Genomic DNA, 19,655 nt, shown 5'->3' on the forward strand with positions numbered 1-19,655 from the left:
AAAAAAAAAACATTTTTGAATGATGGAGTTCAAGAGAGATTCACATCATTTTGGTGGTGGGGATTATATTCACATAACAACTTGCTATATGTCCTTTTCTAGTTCTCTCAGCATTTTCCTTTCTAAATGCTTAATTTTCCGTCTTGTTTTGTCCTGTGTAACCTTGATGTGTTCTCTAGACCATCATTTTGTACCTCCCTATAGGACTTGAGGTTCTTAACCCTCTAACCAGCATCCCTTTGGAACATTCAGGGGCAAGAGGATATAATCACTGCAAATATCACTGTCACCCACTGGTAAATGTTTACTGATAAATGACATAGCTAGTAAGAAAGTGTACTGAAGGGTAATTTTTAAAACATCTTGTCTATACTTTTCTATTTTCTTTTTCTACTAGACTCTATAGCCCTACATAAGATTTGTCTGCCATCTTTTTTTTTTTTTCTTCTGACCGGTAAGGGATCACAGCCCCCAGTAGGGTGTGGCCTGCACCACGCTCAGCCAGTGAGCGCACCAGCCATCCCTGTATAGGATCCGAACCCGCGGCCTTGGCGCTAGTAGCACCGCACTCTCCCAAGTGAGCCACGGGGCCGGCCCTTGTCTGCCTTCTTAAGATTAATTTAAGGTTACTCAAGAGGCTTTTAATTTTGAGGGTATGGAGGGCCTTTCAAAACCAGATAACCATTAAAAACATTTGACATAGAATGCATAGTAAAGATGGTTACTAGTTAGAATTTTTTTTTAAATTAGTATGGTATGGATTGGGTGTGGTACTAAGGAATCTTTACATAAGCACCAAATATGATATTGTGATTTTGAAATTAGCATAAGTTTTTAAAAACCTTTATAGTTAGGAAATTTGGTAGGTTGGGATGTCTAGGTTTTGGTTGTGGGAAGAATTAAGAGGGGAAATAGCATACTATATAATTATCAAAATCCATCAACCTGGTATTGAGTAATAGAGGCCAGACAGGATTGCATATATAGAGGATCTGTCCAGGAAGTGTCAGGATTGTGGAAGAGATGTACAAACATGTTGGGAAAGCTTTTCTTTGTTTTTGCATCTAATTTCGAACTTAAAGAGCATTAAGAGTGGCTCTTCTGAAATTTCTCTTAAATCTTACCTTTGAGTTGACTTGCACTACAGCTAATTAGAAAGCCTTACAGGTTTTGGGCTGGCCCGGTGGCGCACTGCTACAGTGGCGGCGCTCCCGCTGAGGGTTCGGATCCCACATACAGACCGGCCGCTCACTGGCTGAGCGAGGTGCGGGAGCAACACCGAGGGTTGCGATCCCGTTGCCAGTCCCGGTCCCGGTCCGGTACGGGCGCGACACTGAGGGTTGCGATCCGTTGCCGGTCATGAAAAAAGACAAAAAGGAAAAAAAAAAAAAGAAAGCCTTACAGGTTTTGTTTTGTTTTTAAATGAAATGTGCCTATACGTTTAATTAATGATTTGTAATTAATCTTTCAGTTCTTTGTTTAGTAAATCTCTTGCAATTTACATGAAGAACATCATGAGTGCTTAAAAAGTAAAAGCACTTTTGACTCGCCAACATTTCCATCTCACTTCATAGAAAATTATGAAACATTACTCTGTCCATGATTGTAGCAGTCTTCTATTAGTTTACTGTTAGGAACTTACTACTTTCTATTTTTCATTTGAATTATTTACTCTTTCTTTTCATTACCTTTCAGGAAAGGGGTTAGGGTAGTCTGCAGCTTTTAGGTATACTCGGTGTATGTTAGTGATACATGATACATTCACTCCCCTTTTAAGAAAAACCTAGATATGTTTGTAACAAATCTAGTTTAATTTTGAAATAGCATAGTAGTATTGTGTTCCAGTTACACCAATTTGATAAGATATAAAATCAAGGAGAAGGAGAAGAATGATTTTAGAAATTTTCTATAATCTGTCCTTAGATAATTTTATTTTAATAATAATTCTAATGGAGAAAAATGACATAATAAGGACTTTTTAAATCTTGATCATCCATACAGGATTTTTATATGCGGATATATAGAGCTGACCTCTCAACAATTGTATTTCCTGGGCCGGCCCGGTGGCGCACTGGATAGTGTGCCGCTTGGGAAGTGCGGCGGCGCTCCCACCCGAGGGTTCGGATCCCACATACAGACCGGTTCCCGCTCACTGGCTGAGCGAGGCGCGGGAGCAGCGCCGAGGGTTGTGATCCCGTTGCCGGTCCCCGGTCCGGTATGGGGGCAACACTGAGGGTTGCGATCCGTTGCCGGACACGGAAAAAGAAAAAAGAAAAAAAAAAAAAAAAAAAAAAAAAAAAAAAAAAAAACAATTGTATTTCCTTATTAGGAACAGTGGAGTGAACCACAATTACAAATTTTTATATCTTCCCTACTTTCTTAAATTTTGTTATTTTTTTTCCAAATTTTTCTATTAATTTTTATTTTTTTCATTGTACGTGTTTATAGAGTACAGTTTGTTTCAATACACACATATATTGTATAATGATCTAATCAGAATAGTTAGCATTTCTGTCATCTAAACATTTATTTCTTTGTGGTTATAACATTCAAGATCTCTTTTCTGTCTATCTTGGAGTATACAATACAATATCATTAGCTATTGTCAACCTAGGGCACCAGAACTTATTCTTCCTATCTAACTGTAACTTTGTAATTTTGTACTGGTCTGCCAACCTTTCCCCAGCCTTCCCTGCCTCTGGTACTGGTCTGCCAACCTTTCCCCAGCCTTCCCTGCCTCTGGTAACCAGTATTCTGCTCTATATTCCCCCCCCACCCCCCCCACTCTTTTAAATTTATTTTTCTTAATTGACCCATGATAATTATATATATTTATGTAGTACGTTATGATATTTGGATACAGTAATATTGTACACAATTATCTTATCAGGGTGCTTGGTATATCCATCACCTCAAACATTTGTCACTTCCTGTTAGGAACATTCAACATCATATTGACTAGCTATTCCAAGATACATAGTACTTTGTTGTTAACTATAGTCTCCTTGTATTATAAAACACTAGATCCCATTCTTCCTACCTCTCTAATATTCTGTATCCACTGACCACCCTCTGCCCATCTCCCCTTCTCCTTCTCCCTACCAGTCTCTAGTAACCACTATTCTACTCTTTACTGTGAGATCAACTTTTTTAGCTTCCATATATGACTGAAAACATGTGGTATTTGTCTCTCTGTACCTGACTTATTTCACTTAGACATTATTCTCTCCAAGCTCATCCAAGTTGCTGCAAATGTCAGAATTCATTTTTTTACAGTTGAGTCGTATTTCATCACGCACACGTACACACGTGCGCACACGCGTACCATTGAAGAACTTTTAGGTTGGTTCCAACTCTTGGCTATTGTGAGTAGATCCATGATATGCATGGGGCTGCAGGTGTCCCTTCAACTTGGTGTGTGTGTAGATATATATAATAGTAGTGACATTGCTGGATCTTATGATAGTTCTACCTGTAGTTTGAGAAATCTCCATACTGTTTTCCATAGTGACAGAACTAATTTGCATTTCCACCAACAACGTGTAAGACTTCCCCTTTCTCTGCATCCTTACCAGCATTTGTTATTTTCTGTCTTTTTAATAATGGCCGTTCTAACTGGGGTGAGATGATATCTCGAAATCTCCATACTGTTTTCCATAGTGACAGAACTAATTTGCATTTCCACCAACAACGTGTAAAAGTTCCCCTTTCTCTGCATCCTTACCAGCATTTGTTATTTTCTGTCTTTTTAATAATGGCCGTTCTAACTGGGGTGAGATGATATCTCAATGTGGTTTTGATTTTCATTTCTCTGATGATTAGTGATGTTGATCACTTCTTAATATGCCTGTTGGCCATTTGTATGTCATCTTTCAAAAAATGTCTATTCAGTTCCTTTGCCCATTTTTAAATTAGATTATCTGTGGTTGTACTGTTGAGTTGTTTTAGTTCTTTGTGTGTTCTGGATATTATTGTAAGATGCATAGTTTGCAAATATTTTCTCCCGTTCTGCAGGTTGTCTTTTTGCTCTGTTGATTGTTTCCTTTGCTGTGCAGGAGCTTTTTAGTTTGATATAATCCCATTTGTTAATGTTTGCTTTTTTCCCTGTGCTTCTGAAGTATTATTATTCATGAAGTCTTTGCCAAGATCTATGTCCTGAAATGTTTCCCCTATGTTTTCTTCTAGAAGTTTTATATTTAAGATCAATGTACGAAAACCAGTAGCATTTCTATACACCAACAACGAACTAGCAGAGAATAGCTTTCTTTATTTCTTTTTCTGCTAGTTTGTTGTTACTGTATAGAAATGCTACTGATTTTTGTATGTTTATCTTAAGTATTTTACTTACTTACCTGTTATAATCAGGTAACAGGAGGGGTAAGCATTTAAAAGCCAGATATACATGAAAAGAAATGGGATTCGATTGACTGTTACTGCTTGCAATTTTCTTTATCAAAGAATGTAATTAGAAACTTTCTGCTTTTCTGTGAACTAACAACAGTATTTTATTTAATAATAGTGCCAAAATAGGAATTCCTGTACCACATTGCCACTACTCAACTTCATTTAGCTTGAGAGATTATAGATCAGTATACCGTACTTTTACTATTTGTGCCTTTCATTGCTTTTGAGTACAAACACTTTCTAATTTATCAATAATATTTTCTAACTTTTGAATTTGGCTACTTTGAAGGGCTGGTCTGTGGCTCACTTGGGAGAGTGCGGTGCTGATAACACCAAGGTCAAGGGTTTGGATCCCTATATAGGGATGGCTGGTTAGCTCACATGGAAAGCGTGGTGCTGACAACACCAAGTCAAGGGTTAAGATCCCCTTACCGGTGGTCATCTTTTTTTTTAAAAAAAAGAACAAAAATTTGGCTACTTTGCGTATTTTAAAATAATAGTTATTTTGAGCATGTTTACTTGTTTAAAAATTGGACAGGAGTACTTTTGTTTATAAGACTGATATGTAGTATCCCAGCAGAAGATTTTTAGTTGATATCAGGGAAGGAAATGATTACAGACACTTAAGGGATTCCAGATTTGTTCTAGGATGCCCCTGTATATATGTGTCATAATATTTTAAAGCTATTTCTATAAGAAATCAGTTCCTTAATATGATATGGAAACCAAAAGGGGAATCAATTAGATATTATGAGAATGAGGTAATAGTAGCTTTTCTAGGAAGGTTTCTGTGTCTAGTATTTGAGAGTATGTTGTTATCTCTGGAAAGGACATGCTCTGGGGAAGTGTTTTTGTTACTTTGTACTTTCTTCTGGGTTAAATTAAAATCCCATAGGGCAATGTGAACAAGGCAGTTTTGAGAATGGGAAGGATGCTAATGTGAAGCGGGATGCGAGGTAAGATAGCAGGTGTTAGAGACATTTATTTTGAATTCCTTTTCCTTTAACCCCTGTTCTGATTTCTTATTTGTCCTATGAAATAGGTCAGATTTGTCTAGTTCAGTCTCCAGACAGCTAACTTCAAATCAGTGCATTGAAATGTTTTGCAGGGCTTGCAGTAAGATTTGTAGGGAAGGCGGTATAAATTAAAGATGGGCACTTTCTGGCAGCTGTGGACAGATAATGAGATAGCACAGTAGTTTTTAAAGCACTTTTCAGCCTTGTCTCTTTTTCTGCCACCCTTCTTTTCTTGTCCTGTCCCCCAGGTTAAAAAAAATATTGCTTAATAAAATTATTTGAAGATGCTAATCTCGGTGTTCACGACCGAGGTCATTTTTTTTCTAGGATGCTCTACCAGACTCAGCTTTGATTGAAAAATGACCTTGAGAAGAGAAACATACAAAGCTCTGTTATCACCAAACTCTAATGTAAACTTATTATAAGCAATGCAAACCCATCATCTTAAGTAGAGTTAATTTCTGACTCTTTACTAAAATTGTTGCTAGCTTTTGGGCAACTCCCGGCCCCCATCCTCTTCCAGCTTTCAGCTTCTTACTGATACCATTAAGCAGTAGGAAGTTCCCATTTCCTTTTCTTTCTCAAAGTCTACAAGTAAAGTATCCCCATACCGGCCAATTATCAAAAAACAAAAAAATACGAGTAAAATATATAACTACCTCTAGGGAAGATAGAAATAGTAGAGCTCAGGATGAGGTTTTTCTTCTAGTTAAGCATGGATGCTAACCTCTAGACTGAATTGTGGGCAGGATAAAGAAATGGGACAATTCTGATTCCTTTGGAGTAATTTTTCAGTGTGGCTAAATTATGTTTAAAGTTTTGTGGATTCCCAGGACATCAGCATACACATATAATTTAAATTTCTGTGCAAGAAACATGTTTAAAACAAAAACTCCCTAACATTCTAAAAGCTGCTTTTTAGAAGCAGGTGACAGTTCCAACCTCAGTATTAAAATGAGGAGAATGAGACTGAGGGTGAAAATAAATTTAATATGAAGTAATTCAAACTTAATTATGTTAATTTTTGTTCCACTGCAGCAACAGAAAGTTAGGTGATAATCTAGTTAAACAGTATGCTTCCTCAAATATTGAAAAGACCTGCGTCTGTACTGGCAAAGTGGATGGTCAGGGTGCAAGTGGCTACAGTTTGATGATTCTAGAAGGACCAGAAGGATTTTATTGATCATGTAACATAGATTTTCCACTAGAGCTTTATGTGTTCTCAAAGCAGGACTCCAGTATTAATGTAATCTTGTATTCATTACATCCATAGATTTTATAAGATAAACCAATACTTTTAATTGGTCAGGAGATCCAGTGATAATTGAAATTATCATTGACCTTGGCAGTAGATAGCTCAGTAGAATGTCCCATTCTTTATTTTTTTTTTTTTTTAACGTATAAGCATTAAAATATAACACATGTAAAGGTGTCTTGGCTTTAAATGCTGATGGCTCTTTTTGGGTCATCACTCTTCTGTGAACGAAACTGTTAAAATCCCCCTTTGTATTGCAATTGATCAGAAAAACCTGCTTTGCAGAATAAGCCTGGGGTGTTTCTGGAGCTGAGTTTTAAGAGCCCCTCGAAAGGCGAGGCATGAATTGTACCACAGTTTGAAGAATGATGAAAAATAAACACCAGTTTTTAAAGAGAAATGAAATTCATATGAAGTTTATTGATGGCAGGAATTATGCTCATTTCTTGATAATTTTTTAACACAGAGTTTTTGTGTTTCATTTTGTTTTGGCAGCTGGCCAGTGTAAGGATCCAAATAACCCAGAATTTTAAGTTTAGCACCGACTTGGCACTCATTAAATACTTAATGGATTAGTTATCCCATGGTAATAAGATTATACAGTATAACAAACTTAACCATTCAGAACATTAATTAACTATCAGCTCATCTGGATTTTATAGCATAGGTCCTTTAACTGGAAACAGGGAGGTAGTTAGAAAGAGTAGCACCAGGGACCTTATGCTCACTATAGTTCTAGAAGGCACCCCGTCTTCAATCACATTCACAACATGTAACTCAGATGTTTTTATTTAGATTTATAAATGCTACCTACATATTAAAAAGAAAAGGAATACCCAACTTAAAAAGAGGCTGTTTTTATAAAATGTCTTTTGGACATCTGGTTTGGAGCTCAGTGCACAATAAGTACATAAGTTGGCAGTACACATCATGTGATAAACTTTGATTCAAAGCTAGCTTAGGAAAGCCTATCTAGGCTTATACTAGAAGCTTATTGTAGTATTAAACTACACAGGAAAATGATTTGACTTGAAATTGTATTTTTATCTTTCTTGTGCTATTGTTAGATAGAAAGCAAATTCCCAGAAGGATGAAGAAATAGAGCTTTTCTAAAGACAGTATAGAGCTATGGCAATGGGTGGATTCTTCATTGTGTTTTAATTTCGCTTCAGAACCTATAACTCCTCAGATATAAGGGTAATACTTCTTTTAAACTTTTCAACCTTGATTAACATCATAATTTGACTCACAGCTGTAATGGGGGAAGGACTGAGGGGTGGGAAGAGAGGAAGGAATTTTCAAGTAATGACTGGACAAAAAGCAAGGGGGCCGGGAGTGCTGCAGAAGGGCTTGTATGTGGGAAGAAGTGTGGATGCCTGAGCAAAAATTGATCAAGTTATTAGCTGAGTTATTAAAAAAGGAAAGGGTGAGGGGAGCACAACATTAGCTTTTCCCTACTGCTTTGCCCTCAGAAGGGTAATGACAGAAGAAAGACTGTTCTGGATAATTCCTGGGCCAGTTATTAAGGGCACTTTGGAAAGGGAAATATTTACTGGCCTCTTACAAACATTTATAGTTTCTGAGTGTATCTTTCAAAACATTTAATATGTATGAAGAATGAAGTATTGCTCCCTGATGTCATCAAGTACTTGGAATAAGGTACAATGACTGTCAGCATGATAACACATTTCAAACATGGCTTCAGAGAGAGAATGCTGTCTGCTGTGGTCGTATAAGTTCAAAAAAGAGGCTGGAGGAAATCCACACTTGCTTTAGAGTGGTTGGTAATTGTATGGGGAAGAATGTGCGGAGCTCTTGTTTAAAAACAAAAAAACAAGCATGCTGACTTTGGATGATTTTTTAGTGGGCATATAGGCTGTGCCGTGGGGGGGAGGTTTTGTACATTCAGCAGTGACTTGGTGTTTATATATGGAGTAATGACTTCAGAGGGTATTTTTTTAATTATTATTTTTATTTTAACACTTATTTGTACGTATTTGTGGGGTACAGTGTTGGAAAGTACGTTTTAGATGTTGGTAACAACCTGTGTTAAAATGTGCAGCGATTGGTTGCTTGCAATCATGCATTGGGACCACGTGAAAAATGGAAACTCTGTGATGTTCTTGGGATGGGACCTCATCTCATTTGGTAAAGGCTTCCAAAAGGGTTACAGATAAAAAGCAGGACTGGTGGTGACCCTCAGTGGCAAGATGAAGCTGAAGAGGAAGCCGAGCAAAAGCAGAGACAAGACTGAGAATAGGAACGACATTTGTGAATAAGAATTTTTTTTGGTTATGTAACATAACATTTGGTGTTTCATATAACGGTAAATTGTAATGCCGAGCAAAAGCAGAGACAAGACTGAGAATAGGAACGACATTTGTGAATAAGAATTTTTTTGGGTTATGTAACATAACATTTGGTGTTTCATATAACGGTAAATTGTAATTTTTCATTACCTTTGTATACATATTTAAACTATATTTGCTAAACTTAATGGGTTATAAGAATCACCTGGGACCCTTGTCAAAAATTCTCAAATCTTCCAGAATCTGTTTCCAGGCCTAGGAAACTATATTTCTAACAAGTGCTCCAGATGATTTATATTCTTAGCCGAATTTGGGAAACATTGACTTATGCCAATTCAGTAAGCCTTTGACAGACTCATAACTTTAGGGTTAATAGCTGGCCTGTCCCGTGAAAGATACTGGGTACCGTGATGTAGAAGCAAAGGCACACTCAACACTAAGCAGTGTGTGTGGCCCTGAGTGGCAGGGTGGCTTTCTGTCTTTCCCTCCTTTCGCCCTACCTCTTTTCTATTTCTCCTGCCCCACTTGGCTCTAGTTTTTCTTCCTCTTGTTCTCTCCATTACATCTCAGAAGATAGAGCCTTGAGTTTCTGGAGTTTTTATCCTAAAAACTGTAATTATAAAATGTAAAACTTAAAAAGGATGACCAGGCCTCTGGTCCCATCAGCACTGGAGGTTAGTTTTCTTCCCAAGTCCTTATCTGGTTAACTTCCGTGTGATCCAAGTGTGGCAACATCATCCTGTGTTTATAAATCTGGGCTTGATTTTTTGTGCCAGCTGTCAAACTGCATGATCCTCTCACCCCAGTAATTCTTTATCCTTAGTCATTGTGGAAGGTTGGTTGATTGGTTGGTTAGTTTTATGTTATTTTTTTTTTAATGAAACAGTTCTGAATAACTTCATTCTGCCATCTTGGCACAGTTACTACAAGGAAATCTAAAAGATTTTTAGTATGGAACTGAAGTTAAAACACAAAATAAAGGATCTTGATTTGTTTTCTATTTTATATCCCCATCTCCAAGGTGCTTTTCTAGATTGTAGGTTATCTATCCTATTAGGACATTTTTGGTACGATTGGTATGTGTACTTCTGTCTTCCTTCTAGGCATGTATATCCTCAAGGAGACTTTTCTCATCTAAGAAAATTTACTTGTGCCCTCAAGTACTGAAGCTCCTGCAGCTATCTTTGTGTAGTTCAAGTTGTGCATAGATTTTATCCAAAGACCAATCTAAAGGGAATCTTTTTTTTTCCCGGCAGCTGGCCAGTACAGGGATCTGAACCCTTGACCCTTGGTGTTATAACGCCACACTCTAACCATCTGAGCTAACTGGCCAGCCCTAAAGGGAAATATCTTAGAAGGAAGATTGAAGTAAGTCTGGTCACAGTTAAAAACGAAGACAAATCATACTGTCCTCCATCTCTCAGAGTTTATAATCTAGCTAGGCAAGACAGAAACACATGAAAATGAAAAGTAAAATAAGTATATCAGACAACTACCATACATTGTCAGAGCACAGGAATGGTACAAACAGTAAAACTTAAATTCCTAGTAAAGAGAGAGTTGATAATGTCAACAAATACAATTACTTTTCTCTCTGATGGAGAAAAAAAAATGTCGGGCCATCTTTCTGGCATCTTCTGAGAAAGACATGTTGTGCATGTCTACTTTTTCTCATTTTCCCCTCAGCACATTCCATTCTCACCTCTGTGGTTCTCTTGCATACTGTCATGCTTAAATGTTGTTTCTCATGAGCATCTTTGGGTTTTCTTGAGGATATTTCTCAGAATCCTAAGTCACATAATCAGGACAGCATAGGAGAGACTGATATCAAATCAGAGCCAAACTCTCAGGGGACTTCTGCTTTCTAGTCAGTAGAAGATGGGAGGTTGTATTTGCTTAAGCTCTGGAAATCAGAGTAGTTTGTTTTCCCCTCCGTACCCCAGCATTGTCCTTCCAAGTCTCACCTTTCTAAGCCCCCTAATCTCCAGTGTTACCCCCTTCTCCCACTCTGCTTTAAGCAGACAATGAGGTGAAGAGATCGTCCAGATTTTACTCCAGGTGAAAGAATTTTGGCACATGGTACATGTACTGGCAAGATGAATTACATATCCTATCTTTAACCCTCTTACCCATGGAGAGACACAGGCTTACATAAATGTGCACTAAATAGTTCAAGCTTTGGTCATGCCCCTTTCCACCAGAACTTTCTTCTTGGCCCTATTCCTTAAGATTGGAGTTCTTCAGGGCCGGCCCGGTGGCGCACTGCTACAGTGCGCCACTTGGGAAGCGCGGCGGCGCTCCCGCCGAGGGTTCGGATCCCACATACAGACCGGCCACTCACTGGCTGAGCGAGGTGCGGGAGCAACACCGAGGGTTGCGATCCCGTAGCCGGTCCCGGTCCGGTACGGGCACGACACTGAGGGTTGCGATCCATTGCCGGTCACGAAAAAAGACAAAAGGGGGAAAAAAAAAAAAGATTGGAGTTCTTCATACTTCAAGGCTTGACCACCACTGTTAGACCATCATCTGCCCATTTGGATTTCTAGAGAAATAAGGGCCATTTCTCTTAAAGTTCCTCATTCTTTCTATCCTTCTGTCTCCTGCCCTCTATTTCACCATTCTGTTGAAACTGCTATTTCAGAAACTACCTTCCCAAACTATCAAGACTTTCCTGAACTCTGCCTGTGTACACACCATTTTATTCCTGCTTTGTCCTTCTACCTCTTTCTGTAAGGCCCACAGGGAAGTTGATCTTCTACTCCTTGAACTTGACCTGATCACAGGCTTCTGCTCTATCACCCATCCCTCTGGGAAGTAAAGTTCTAAAAATGGGCTTCCATGCCATTTTCCCCTTGGAAGTATCATTAATGAATTTACAGAGCACATTAGCATATTATCATTAATCATTATCTGTCTTACTCTATCACATTCAACAGATATAAGTATGCTCAGTTACATTTTAATCAGACTTCGACTGTCGTATTTGGGTATTGACCCTCAAGTCTAGCTTACTTTGGGGAAGTGTGCTGTAGTTATATGTCTATCTTTACCATTCAAGACTGGACTTAGATATAAACGTGCACTAAATAGCACATTTAATTTTTTAATGGATACTATTTTGCTAGACCATGCAAATGAGTCAGCCAAGTTGTTAGAAGGCCTTGCCAAATATCAGGTTTGAACTGTCTGTCTAGAACTATAGTGTCTGACCCTGAGAGATTGTGTTTTAGTTGTGAGTGATAGCACTGATGTGCTGCAGTAAATTACTTAGTCCTCTGCTACTTTTCACTAGTTCAGGATCTTCTGTGTTTTTGCCTGGTTAAAACTTGGTAATAATAAAATTTATAACAAAATACTGGCCCAGAAAGACATCTAACCAATGTTCATTTATTAAACCTGCTTTCCTTACTTTCATTTCAGATTTGTCCAATATGTGCAGCGTTACCTGGAGGCGATCCTAATCATGTCACAGATGACTTTGCAGCTCATCTTACACTTGAACACAGAGCCCCTAGAGATTTAATATCCTTTTAAGAGGCAACAAGGGAAAGAATCATTTTTAACATTTGTCATTTTGATTATTTTTGAGGATAATATCTCCAAAGAGAAAAACTAATCTCCAGATTATTGTTATTTCACCTTTTTTTAAAAGTGACTAAGTGTTGAGAATGCAGTTTCTTATTTCTCTTTTTATATAATATGACTGTTGTACAACCATGTTCATTAAGTGAAAGTTGACTTGCACATCATCTTTAGTTTGTTACAGTCAGATTTTTTAAAAAGCAATTTGACCAGATTATAAGTCTTCCAGTAGGGTGTTTTCATACAAAAGAGAAAAATGTTGATCCAGATTTAAATCTGATTAGTTAAATATAAAGTGGCTTTATTCGCTTCTCTCTGTTACTCTGCTGCCTTACCCCGTTGTGGGTGTGGGATGGTGGAGCAGGTGGCATCTTGGGGCTCCTTTCCCTTTTGCAGGTCATCTTTAATCTGATTAGTTAAATATAAAGTGGCTTTATTCGCTTCTCTCTGTTACTCTGCTGCCTTACACCGTTGTGGGTGTGGGATGGTGGAGCAGGTGGCATCTTGGGGCTCCTTTCCCTTTTGCAGGTCATCTTTTTCAGGGAGAGCCATTTCCTGCCCAGTCTGTGCATAGGATAGCATAAGGTCACGTCTGGCTCTAAATTCCTTTCCTTCTTTCATTTCTGCATCCCCTTCCCTATGTCTCAAAAGTTTCTGGCAATGTTCCCTGAGATTACTGACCTACCAGATCAATTAATTTTGTAGACTCAATGCTTCTGGTTTCAATTTATGAACTGTTTTTCTAAACCGATCACCTGTTAACTTAGGGTTCTGTTTTCATGGGAAGGTTTCAGTGTTCGTAGCAGCTTGAGGAAATTCAAGAGCTAACCAGAACTTTTCTGTATGTATGCCAAACTTTACTCTGATTGCTTTGATTGCCTTCTGGCAATCATAATCCAAACTTAGACCTGTTGAGGAAGAAACTAGTCGTTTTCTTATTCTGCAGCTCCTAACCCTTGCACACAGTTTCTAATTTTCTAATGGGAAATATGGCCCTTTAGATTTAAGGGAAGATAAGTGGCAGCTAATGGAAAGATAAAGAAATGGAACCAACCAAGACGTTAGAGTATCAGCCAACCTTTGCCAGTCTAGGGCTAGTATTTAATGAACAGAGGGATCCAGTCTTCCTCTCTCCCTATGTGCAGGGGGCTCTGAAAGCAACGTGAAGTCATGTTTCGGTTGTTTTTTTTTTAAGAGAATGAAAAAATCCAAACTGGCCAAGAATACTTAAGCCTTCTGAGTCACTGTGTATTTTGTGTGAAAGAATTCTTTGCAATACCCAGAAGCATTATGCTTGATCCACTCTTCATTCCATGTTCATGGAGAAACTAAGCAAATAACTTAAAACCAAGCTGACATCCTCAACTTTTTTAGCAAATTCAGGAGTCTCCAGTGATATCAGTATCCATCCAGTAGAATATCCCCCATCATCTACATCCATTTTCATGAGATTTTTATAAGTGTCTCTGGTTACCAATAACTATGGCAGTTATCCTGAAAACATACTAATTTTTCAGAATTTAAGTGTAGTAACTTTATGTAATAAAGTTTATATAGTAACTTTATTTGTTTGACATCAGGGAATGTCTTCTGTGTAAGCCTCTTAAACCCCAGAACTTTTTTTTCACTATTTTCATGGATTTCTTCCTAAAGTGTACCTCACACCCAGCTACTTTTTAAAAACAAAATATAACGATTGTAACATCACTTTCTCATCATAAATACCATGATGAAACAGTGTATGTTATGGTAGCACTTGAGGGCCTCATGAAACCACTCACTCTGTCCCTAAATGACACCAAAACCATCAGCTGAAAAACCCGGAAGCCAGCAGAAAAATCCGTCTGCATTTAGAAGTGTTTTGTTTGCAGCTTTGAAAGTCTCTTCTACGATATCTTGGTTCCCCCTATCCACACCATTTGCCTGTGTGAGAATATGTGCTATCTTCACAACACGAGGGTCATGGGTTCTGATCCCTGTACCAGCCAGCGCCAAAAAAAGAAATTTCCCAAATACTTTGCAAGCGTAAAATATTTTTAAAAGCCAATTAACATAAAGCAATTCATATTGTTCTGGCATTTCTCTAAGTACTTAGGGGCATAAGGGGCATAATAGCTTATATTGTATTTGTGGCCTCCACTGAAGTCCAAGAAAATCGTGAAAGATTTCAGAGTCAAAAGACCTCCAAAATTCTACAGTTCAACCTCCACAAGTACATAGATTAAAAAAAGCTAATTGACAAAACTAAAGAATTAGGCTCTTCTCATGGAAGAAAGTAAAATAGGAATTTTTCTGTCCTCACTTTGGTTTGAGAACTGTCTTGTTGTGGAACCTACTGAAAGGTACATGTTTTAATAGCTTGGGGAAATCTTACTAAAAAAATACTACCATTTTAACTTGTAGTCCATGGCCAAGTCACTGAGTCTAGTGCACAACAATCTTGGAATCTGGCAACAGAGCAAAAGGGTCAAAATCAAGTGTCAGAAATCACCGTAGCTAGAGAATCAGCAAGACACACCAAACAGGTGATAAGATGCCGGGAAGAATGTGCAGGTTTAAAGAAACAGTTCTGAAATGTGTCTACGTAATGGAATGTGTGTCTGGAAGCCCTGATGCGTGTTGTAAAATATCTGAAATGGTGATAAGTGTAAATCTGTGATAGAAAGGAGGAGCAGTTTTACTTATAAAATGTTCTTTAAAATGTAAGATACAGAGTATAAAATCTTATTCTAAATGTGCTTTGGACATTTAGATGTGTAAGAAACAAAAGCAAACCCAATAAACTGAGTTTTGGGGGTTTTAAAAAATATTTCTTCATCCAGAGGGAATATCTATCACCTGGTAGCAAGCTCTAGAAATTTAAGTAATTTGTGGGAGCAAAATTCAAAATTGAGACATTATCTTCATTACTTTATTTTTTTCTGTCAGTGAAAATTAGTTTGTTTTAGTGATGGACTATGTATTCCATAAAAGAGTAGTGTAAGAACTCCTGGTACAAAACAACAGTGAACAAGAAAACAGAAACTTAGCCTCTTAATGAGTTTTAATGATGACAAAGAGCAATTCGCTGGCCTGAACATGTAACATCTGCAAGGCAATCATCAATTGCCTGTAAGCTAGATAGACCCTCCACATGGGAGAAGGCAATCCCTGCACCTTGCTTAGATGAGAATGCATGGACAAAGGTCCACATCACTATTGATAAGTACAACCTTAGTGGCAGAGGAGGGTCTGGATCATAACAGGCCACTAATAGGCTGTACAGTCAGGTGCAGCAGGTTCTCAGGACCAGTCAGCCTTACTAAGTACTGCCAGTGCTGCTCATGTCAGTGGTCCTCTGGTAACTCTAAACAGCAGTACCAGTAAGTACCAGAGAGCAAAGGCAGAGGCGAATGGGCAAGGGCCATGGTTAGAAACGATCCAGTCCTCTTGGGTTTAATTCTAATAATTCATTCAATCTTTTAGTAAATGGTTGAATTCCTACTATGTACCACACTCTAAACAGCAGTACCAGTAAGTACCAGAGAGCAAAGGCAGAGGCGAATGGGCAAGGGCCGTGGTTAGAAACGATCCAGTCCTCTTGGGTTTAATTCTAATAATTCATTCAATCTTTTAGTAAATGGTTGAATTCCTACTATGTACCAGGTCCTGTTCTAAGAGCTGGGAGTATGGTAAACAGTAGACTTGATTCCTGCTTCTGTGGAACACATGTTGAGAGGGCTTATATTATGATTGGACCTATAGATAAATCACTTTAAGCTATTAAATACTAAGAAAGTATAACTGAATTAGTCCATTATGCAAATAATTTTAAACATAATCTTTGTTAAGTTTTGCTTAAAGCAAAAATAATTGTGTGGGATAATATTCATATGTACTTATTTGCATTCCACGTACAATGTAACTCTTGCCTCCGGTAGGCATTCTAAAAGGTATCAAGCTCTTGGTAGAAGCTATATGTTGTTATGGGTACCTTCCTGTTCACAATGCTTTTTGATCTTCTGGTAGCATTTTGTTTTCCTCAATGTTAAGTAGACATTAATTGTCTTCATTTCCATTGGCAGAGCTTTTATCTCAGTTATCCGGAGTGAGACGTTCTGCAGGAGGACAGCTTAATTCTTCTGGCCCTTCCGCTTCTCAGTTACAACAACTGCAGATGCAGCTGCAGCTAGAACGGCAGCATGCCCAGGCAGCACGGCAACAACTGGAGACTGCACGCAATGCAACCCGGCGTACTAACACGAGCAGTGTCACCACTACAATCACACAATCTACAGCAACAACCAACACAGCTAATACAGAAAGCAATCAGCAAACTCTCCAGAACTCCCAATTTCTTTTAACAAGGTAGCTCATTTAATAATATAATTTTGCTTAAGAAGTAATGTTTTATTGGCACTACACAATCTAAAATGATCTTTTCTCTTTTGTGCATGTATATGTTCTTAAAAACTCTGCCCTTGGTCATACCATTAAAACTCAGAGATCTCTGATTAAAACTGCATATTCAATATATCTCCAAGAATTTGAAAAACTCATTATTTTAGATAAAGTAAGAATGCTGGTCTTCATGTTCCCAAGTTATATAGCATCACCTAATATGAATTTCTTTTTCCATACTACCCATAAAACTTAGCACCATATTATTGCATAAGTAAACATCCCCATAAAACTTAGCACCATATTATTGCATAAGTAAACATCATATTAGGTACATTTAGTGTCATAATTAGCATTGCTTTCTTTTTATTGCCAATTTCAGTCTGCTGTGAAGTAGTAGAAGGTACAGAATAAGATTTCATAATACAGTGGTGGTTTTCTCCTGAGAATTTCTAAAGAAGCTGGATTTAAATTCTTATGGTTGGTACAAAGAAGTAACTTGAAAAAGTCGTTTAGTTTGATATAAATAATATTCAGTACACACAGTAAATTGTTCCACTAGATGGAGTAGAGTTCTTACTTGCTTCTGAAACTCCTGTTAGCAACTGAATATGTTCCTCTGCCAAAATGTCATAAGCATTTTATGTGACTTTTAAAAATATAAAGAATTCTTCCCTGTACCAGCCAGCCACCAAAAAAATAAAAGAATTCTAAAAAGAGCAATGACGAATAGAGACTTAGGCTCAAGAGACAGTGAACCTGGACTAGTTTGGGCTTTTAATGAAACAGAGAAGAACATAAAGTAGAAACTGTAAAATAAAGAAGAAAATTAGTATATCTCTATGTGTAAAATGCAGTATGTTTGACAATTAGGATATTTGAAGAAAATATTGTAATTTCTACTTATATTTCTCTGATCTCATACTTTCTAATATCTCTGTTAGTACAGTGGTACATGTGTATAGCTGTAAATAACATGTTGCGGGTGCAGAATAAAAAATGTTCGAGGTCCTCTGGTCTAGAGCCCTGGCTTTGAACCTTAGGCAAATCACTTCACTTCTCCAAATCTCAGTTTTATCATCAGTATACCAGGAGTTTTGCCTGATGAAAGAGAGAATTATTTTGAGGATTAAATGGAATACTGGTATATGTATGGTCTGGTTCAGTGTCTGGCGTATAGTAAAGGTCCAATTAATGGTACCCATTATTATAATTTGTTATGAATGTAAGAAGGAACTATCAAGTGGGGAATTTATCTTTGAATTTTCTGTGCAAGGTCAGTAACTATGCCTGATAATTACCAGAAAATGTTGCTTCAACATGAAGAAATCACAGAGCCACAGGTGGATCTACCTGCGGCCATGTAACCTTACCTGTAGGGACCAACCAACACCAGGTCTGTGACTTGCCAGATATAGGCACATACCTCAAAAAAGGGACCTACCAATATGTATATCCACTGAGAGTTCACTGACCTATAGGTGGAAGGTCTTGCCAATGCCCATTGAGAAAGACATCTTTGCACCCTTGCCTTTTTTTTTTTTTTCCCCCTGTTTTAGCCCCGCAAGGTATTCATTGGGCTTGATCTGGGATGTTTTCTTTTTTTCTTTCTTTCTTTTTTTTTTTTGAAACATACCTGAGTGTATGATCTGGGATTTTCTGTGCAGTTATTCTACCCTAGACACCCAGCTCACAGTGTGTGGTATGAGTGGCTTTTGAGTGTTTTCCTTGGATTCTGGTTGTAGCTGTTTGATACGTGATACCTTGCAATTTGCAGACCACTTTTCACATCTTTTATTGTATCATTTGATCCTGACTCATATGACTTATCTAATATAATGTTTTCCAAAAAAGTATTCCCTGCAACTTATATTTATACTTTTTTTTTTAGTGGTTGGCCAGTAACAGGGAGGCGAACCCTTGACCTTAATGTTATCAGTACCATGCTCTCACAAGTGAGCCACCAGCCAGCCTCCAACTTTATGTATTCTAAGGAATATATAGTCATTTTGTGTTCATCTTTTTATTCCCTGATGAATAAGTTTGGACAAAACTAACAAAAATAGTTTATTTACTGTTGGGCTTCTCAGACCTTCAAACACATTAAAATGCATTGTGAATTTTCAAGGCAAGGAGAGTAGCTGCAACGTTTGCAAGAGAAATCCTGGTCTCTGGTCCCACAGTTGTTAGGTGATATATGTAAGTCTCAAGCCTTACCATTGGTCTCTTCTTTGACCAGGAGCAGTTCCTATTCATGTTGCTCTGGAACAGACGGTGGGGACACAGATTCTTCGGGGTCCAAGATAGCTGACCTTTTAGGAAATGATTAAGTGTCTAAGTCAGATTCTGGTCTTTTGCTAATGGGGCCAGCTAGTTTTGCTAACCCCAAGTTGAAGATCCTCACAGATCCTTTGCTGTTCCTTTTAGGCCCCAAATGAAGTTTGGCTCATCAAGAAGTCAAGCCCTAGTACCAGATTTTGTCTGCCCCTCAGGAATGATGTGTTTTCTCAGTTATTGCTCTGCAAATCAAAACGGTATTATCGGAATTGCATACCCTCCAAAGGGCTGAAGGCCTCAGCCTAAATGTTTCTAGTTTGCCTGATTACTGTGCAGGTAGTCATCTCTACACCCTTTATGTTTCTGTAATAGGTTTGACTTCTCTAGATTTTTTTTTTTTTTTTTTTTGTCTTTTTCCGTGTCCGGCAACGG

General features: G+C 38.0%; 1 protein-coding gene across 1 annotated transcript in view; it reads left to right on the forward strand.

Moving 5' to 3' along the window:
• The window catches only part of LOC103585952 (E3 ubiquitin-protein ligase KCMF1-like), a 66,357-nt gene that overhangs the window by 41,915 nt on the left and 4,787 nt on the right, over nt 1–19,655 (forward strand). The window contains exons 6-7 of the mRNA XM_008567063.1: nt 12,405–12,506; nt 16,624–16,913. Of these exons, the coding sequence (XP_008565285.1) occupies nt 12,405–12,506; nt 16,624–16,913 (392 nt within the window). The remainder of the gene's footprint in view (nt 1–12,404; nt 12,507–16,623; nt 16,914–19,655) is intronic.

Source organism: Galeopterus variegatus, unplaced genomic scaffold (genome assembly GCF_000696425.1).
Source record: "Galeopterus variegatus unplaced genomic scaffold, G_variegatus-3.0.2 Scaffold289, whole genome shotgun sequence".
Classification (NCBI taxonomy): domain Eukaryota; kingdom Metazoa; phylum Chordata; class Mammalia; order Dermoptera; family Cynocephalidae; genus Galeopterus; species Galeopterus variegatus.